Source organism: Coturnix japonica, unplaced genomic scaffold (assembly GCF_001577835.2).
Source record: "Coturnix japonica isolate 7356 unplaced genomic scaffold, Coturnix japonica 2.1 chrUnrandom469, whole genome shotgun sequence".
In the NCBI taxonomy this organism is placed as follows: Eukaryota; Metazoa; Chordata; class Aves; order Galliformes; family Phasianidae; genus Coturnix; species Coturnix japonica.
Window position 1 is genome coordinate 123,921 of NW_015439875.1, and position 6,793 is coordinate 130,713.

The window sequence follows — 6,793 nt, forward strand, 5'->3', positions numbered from 1 at the left end:
TTTTCCCCTGAATTTCATCATTTTCCCCAAAATTTTACCGTTTTCCCCTAAATTTCACCATTTCCCCCCAAATTTTACCATTTTCCCCCAAATTTCATCATTTTCCCCCAAATTTCATTATTTTCCCCCAAATTCTACCATTTTCCACCAAATTTCACCATTTTCCCCCAAATTTTATCATTTTCCCCCAAATTTCATCATTTTCCCAAAATTTTACCATTTTCCCCCAAATTTCATCATTTCCCCCCAATTTTTTATCGTTTTCCACCAAAATTCATAATTTCCCCCCAAATTTCACCATTTTCCCCCAAATTTCATCATTTCCCCCCGTATTTTATAATTTTCCCCCAAAATTTCATTCCTATGGGGATATTTTGCCCTTTTATGGCCATCGGGCCCCAAATTTGGGGACATTTACCCATTTTTGGCCACTTTGGTCCCAAATCCATTGATATCGATGGATATTTTACCAAATATGGGCTTTTTAACCCCATTTTTGCCCATTTTTGGACATTTTGGCCCAAAATTCAGGTCCCATGATTCCACATTTAAACCTTTTCCCACCCGAGTTCCCAATAATGCCCTTTTTTACCCCAAAAATTCACCATATTTTGGGCATTTTGTGGCAACTTTCTGCCAATATTTGTCATTTTTGGGTCTATTTTTGCCCAAAATCTCCATTTTTTCCCCCATTTTGGGGCCTTGGGGAGGAAGGAGCTTCACTAATGGCCGCTCAAGCGATAACCCCACATCTTTTGGGGTAAAAACAGAGGATTTTGGTCAACTTTGTATCACTGTGGGTAGTGCTTACTGTGGTTGGGGTGCTTATCACCGTGTTACATCCCATAACAAAAACCATACTCATTTTGGGGCTAATTTGGCCCTTTTTGGTCAATTTCCCCCCTCATATTACGATAATTCCTTCTTCATTGGCCACCCAGCATCCAAAATTTGGGGTTATTTTCCCCTTTTTTGGTTAATTTTACAATAAAATTAAACATTTTTCCCATCAGGATGGGCCTAAGGGAGGAATTTGGGGCAAAAAAGGCTCAATTTGGTTAAAAATGGCATTTTTGGCTAAAAATGGCGGTTTTTGTCTAAAAATGGAATTTTTTGGTCTAAAAATGGCATTTTTTGGCTAAAAATTGGGGGGGTTAGTGATTAAAAATGAACCCTTCAATTCTGGATTGGTCTCAGGGAGGAATTTGGGGTGAAAACGGCCAAAATTGGTTCAAAATGGCATTTTTTGTCTAAAAATGGCACTTTTGGGTCTAAAAATGGTGTTTTTTGACACAAAATTGAAGTTTTTAGCAGTGAAAAAGTCCAATTTTGCCCATTATTGGACGAATCCCAAGGGAGGAATTTGGGGTAAAATGGCCCAAATTGGTTAAAAATGCTGTTTTTTGTCTTAAAAAATGGTGTTTTTGTCTAAAAATGGCCTTTTTTGACCCAAAATTGTGTTTTTTATTAGTGAAAATTGCCCATTATGGGATGAATCCCAAGGGAGGAAACCAGGACAAAACCAGCCCGAAACGGTTAAATAAAAAACCACAAAAAAACAACTATTTTTTAACCAAAATTGTCGTTTTTAGCCCCAAAAGAAGGAAGTGGAGTTTTTGGGTTAAAAAAGGGCGATTTTGGGTCACTGTGGTACTGCTGGTAGCATCGACGCCTGGGGACACGGGACCGAAGTCGTCGTCTCGTCCGGTGAGTCCCTGACCCCATTTTGGGGCAAAATCAGCCGATTTTGGGTCAGTCGGCCTCGATTTGATGACGGGAGAAATTTTGGGGCCAAAATGTGGAAATTTGGGCAAATTTGGGTTGGAAATGGTGATTTCGGGGCATTTTGAGGGGACTTTTAGGTGGAATTTGAGGGTGATTTTGGGTCAAAAATTGGCGATTTTGGGTCATTTTAGGGTGAAAATTGAATTTAGGGAGAAAAAATGGAGGATTTGGGTCAAAAAAAGGCATTTTGGGGCATTTTGAGCGTTTATTTGGGGTGGAATTTAGGTCAAAAAATGGTGATTTTGGGTCATTTGAGGGAGAATATTGAATTTAGGGAGAAAAAGGGTGATTTTAGGTTAAAAAAATGTCAATTTTAGTCACTTTTTTGGGTCAAAAATAGTGATTTAGTGTCATTTTAGGCAGAAAATTGAATTTAAGGCTGATTTGGGTCAAAAAATGGTGATTTTGGGTCATTTTAGTGAGAAAAATGAATTTAGGGAGAAAAATGTTATATTTGGGTCAAAAATTGAATTTCGGGCACTTTTATGGGTCAAAAATGGTGATTTTGTATCATTTTAGGCAGAAAATTGAATTTAAGGCACATTTGGGTCAAAAACATTGTTTTTGGGTCATTTTAGCCAGAAAATTGAATTTTTGGCAATTTTTGGGGTCAAAAAATGTTGATTTTGGGTCATTTGAGGGAGGAAAATTAATGTAAAAAATTTCAGGGCAAATTTGGGTCAAAAATGCCGATTTTGGGTCATTTGAGGGAGAAAATTGAATTTTGGGCAAATTTGGGTCAAAAAATGGTGATTTTGGGTCATTTTAGGGAGGAAAATTAATGTTCGAAATTTCAGGTCAAGTTTGGGTCAAATATGGCGATTTTGGGTCATTTTACAATGAAAATTTAATTTAGGGCAATTTTTTGGGTCAAAAAATGGTGATTTTGGGTCATCTTAGGGAGAAAATTGAATTTGAGACACATTTTTGGGTCAAAAAATGTTGATTTTGTGTCATTTTAGGCAGAAAATTGAATTTAGGGAGAAAAATGGTAAATCAGGGTTAAAAATTGGATTTTGGGCACTTTTTTGGGTCAAAAAATTGTGATTTTGGGTCATTTTGGGAAGGAAAAATTAATGTAGGGAATGTGAGGGCAAATTTGGGTCAAAAAATGGCGATTTTGGGTCATTTTAGGGAGAAAACTGAATTTAGGGCAAATTTGGGTCAAAAAATGGTGATTTTGGGTCATTTGAGGGAGGAAAATTAATGTAAAAAATTTCAGGGCAAATTTGGGTCAAAAAATGTCGATTTTGGGTCATTTGAGGGAGAAAATTGAATTTTGGGCAAATTTGGGTGAAAAAATGGCAATTCTGGGTCATTTTAGGGTATAAATAGGTAATGATTAAATTAATTGTATTAATTAAATAATAATAATTAATTAATGAAATCAATTAATGATAAATTAATGATAGCAATAATAAATCAATTATTTAACAATAATTAATTAATAATTATAATAATAAAAATAATTAATAATAATAATCTAATAAATAGATAATTAAATTAATCACATTAAATAACATTAATTAATTGATTAATTAATTAAATCAATAATTGAATTAGCAATTAAATTAATAATAAAACTGATTAATGGTTAAATTAATAATTAAATTATTAATTGAATTAATTAACAATTAAATTAATTAATGAAAAAATTGGATATTTTTCACATTTTTGGTGCTCTTTTTTTTGCCCAAAATCATCATTTTTTAACCCATTTTTTCAACCTATCCTGTAAAAAAATCCCTTTTTTGGGTTGTTTTGACCCAAAAATGGTCATTTTTTACGGTCGGTTTCATTTTGGGTTAAAAACACCCAAAAACGGGAACTTTGGAGTTTCGAAAACAACAAAAAACAGGAAATTGAGGCTTTTATTTTTGGGGTAAATTTGGACCTTTTTGGTTAAACGATGAAAAATGGGAAGTTTGAGGGAAAAACAACAGCTGGTTTTGGGGAAAAAAATCCATTTTTGGTTAATTTGGGGAAAAAATGTGAAGTTTTGGGGTGAAAAAAGGCGATTTTGGGCAATTTGGGTTTTTGGGGTGAAAAAAGGCAGTTTGGGGCAATTTGGGGTGAAAAAAGGCGATTTTGGGACAATAGGTTTAAAAAAGTGTTGTTTTATGAGGGGAAAAGCATTTTTTGGTTAATTTTGAGTGAAAAATGTGAAGTTTTGGGGTGAAAAAAGGCGATTTTGGGCAATTTGGATTTTTGGGGTGAAAAAAGGCGATTTTGGGCAAATTGGTTTTAAAAAGTGATGTTTTATGGGGGATTTTTTGGGTGAAAAAGTGACGATTTGAGGCTTTTTGGAGGGATAATTAATTATTATTATTATTGCTTAATAATAATAATTATTAATTATTAATTATCATTATTAGTTATTAATTAGTTATTGATTAGTTAATAATTAATAGTAATTTAATTAATAATTAATATAGATATGGGGAGAATTAATAATGATTCATTATATTATCAATAATGATAATTAATTATTAGTAATTAATGGATTAATTAAGTAGTTATATAATTAGTAGCTAATATTAATTAATAATAATTAATAGTAATTAATAAAGATGAAATTAATTGGGAAATTAATCGAATTTTGGGGGAATTTAATAATAATTCATCCTATTATCAACATTAATAATTAATAATTAATAATTTTCAATTAATAGATAAATTAATTAGTTATTAATAGCAATTAATAGTAATTAATAGAGATGAAATTGGACCCAAATTTTGACCTATTTGACCCAAATTTCTCCTTATTTTCTTAATGAATTTTTCCATTAATTGTCCAAAATTTGATCCGATTAATTATTAATTATTAATTATTAATTAATAATCATTAATTATTAATTATTAATTATATTTATAATTAATTTGAGATAATGAGAGGTAATTAATTTAATTTAATTAAGTTAATTAAGGGTTACTAATGACAATTAATATTAGTGGATTTTAAGTGGATTTGATGATTTTTAGCCAATTTTAATGGAAATACTTAGGATTAATTAGGAGTAATTAAGACTAATTAGAACTAATTAAGAGTTATTAGGAGTTAATAATTGGAAATAATTAGAAATAATTGGAATTAATTAGAAATATTGGAATTAATTAGAAGTAATTAGAGGTAATTACAATCAACTAATTAGGATTAATTAGTAATTAAATTAATTAATTAGAAATTAATGGGAAATAATTGGAATATTAACTGTATAATTGGGTGTAATTAGAGGTAATTAATTATGAAATAATTAGAAATAATTAAGAAATAATTAGAAATAATTAAGAAATAATTAAGAAATAATTAAAAATAATTAGAAATAATTAAGAAATAATTAGATAAATTGGAAATAAGAAATAATTAAGAAATAGTTAGAAATAATTAGAAATAATTAAGTATTAATGGGAATTAATTGAAATTAATTAGGAATTAATGGTAATTAATTGTGATAATTAGTAATTAATGGGAAATAATTGGTTTTAATTAGGAATTAATTTAATTAATGGGATTTAATTGCGATAATTGGTAATTAATGGGAAATAATTGGTATTAATTAGGAATTAATGGGAATTAATTGCATTAATTAAGTGGTGATGGGAATTAATCGGCATTAATTAGGAATTATCTTAATTACTGGGAGTTAATTGCGATAATTGGGAATTAATGGGAATTAATTGGTATTAATTGGGAATTAATGGGAATTAATTGCTATAATAGTTAATTAATGGGAATTGGGTATTAATTGAGAAATAATAGGAATTAATTGGTATTAATTAGGAATAAATGGGGGTTAATTGGTATTAATTGGCAATTAATGGGAATTAATTGGTATTAATTAGGAATTAATGGGGATTAATTGGGAATTAAGTTGCAATTAATGGGATTTAATGGAGATAATTGGTAATTAATGGGAATTAATTGGTAATTAAGTGGTGATTAATGGGAATTAATTGTGATAATTGGTAATTAATTGGGAATTAATGTTAATTAATGAGAATTAATTGGAAATTAATTGGAAATTAATGGGAATTAATTAATTGGGAGTCATTAGAAATAACCAAGTATCGGATTAATTAATTAATTGGACTTAATTAATTAGTGAATATTAGGGCTAATTAAGAAATTAATTGGGGTCCGGAATCATTAAGACTCATTACCGGCTGCTAATTAATGGCGTTCATTAAGTCATTAGCACTAATTACCCATAGATCCGTTAATTAATGGGGTTAATTAATGGGGTTAATTAATGGGAACTGAGGCCGCTAAGGGGCAATGGGACCCAGTATAAACCAGTATGGACCAGTATAGACCAGTATGGACCAGTATTGACCGGTATGGACCAGTATAGACCATTATGGACCAGTATGGACCAGTATAGACCAGTATGGACCAGTATTGACCAGTATAGGGCTGTATGGACCAGTATAGACCAGTATAGACCAGTATGGACCAGTATAGACCAGTATAGACCAGTATGGACCAGTATAGACCAGCATGGACCCAGTATGGACCAGTATGGATCAGTATGGACCAGTATAGACCGGTATGGACCAGTATGGACCAGTATGGACCGGTATGGACCAGTATATACCAGTATGGACCAGTATTGGGTACCGGAGCTGTACTGGTTTATACTGGTGCTGGTACCAGTATGGACCAGTATGGACCAGTATAGACCAGTATGGACCAGTATGGACCAGTATGGGGTACCAGAGCTGTTCTGGTTTATACTGGTACCGGTACCAGTATGGACCAGTATAGACCAGTATGGACCAGTATAGACCAGTATGGACCAGTATGGACCAGTATGGGGTACCCGAGCTGTACTGGTTTATACTGGTACCGGTACCAGTATGGACCAGTATGGACCAGTATAGACCAGTATGGACCCAGTATGGACCCAGTATGGACCAGTATGGACCAGTATGGGGTACCGGAGCTGTACTGGTTTATACTGGTACCGGTACCAGTATGGACCAGTATGAACCAGTATGGACCAGTATG

The 6,793-nt window shown here is 31.9% G+C and overlaps 1 gene segment (V, D, J or C); it reads left to right on the top strand.

Moving 5' to 3' along the window:
* LOC116652614 overlaps window positions 1-2,951 on the top strand; it is a 12,667-nt gene extending 9,716 nt beyond the window's left edge. The window contains 1 exon segment of the V gene segment in view: window positions 1,655-2,951. Coding sequence covers window positions 1,655-1,850 — 196 coding nt within the window.
* Window positions 2,952-6,793: the final 3,842 nt, after the last annotated feature.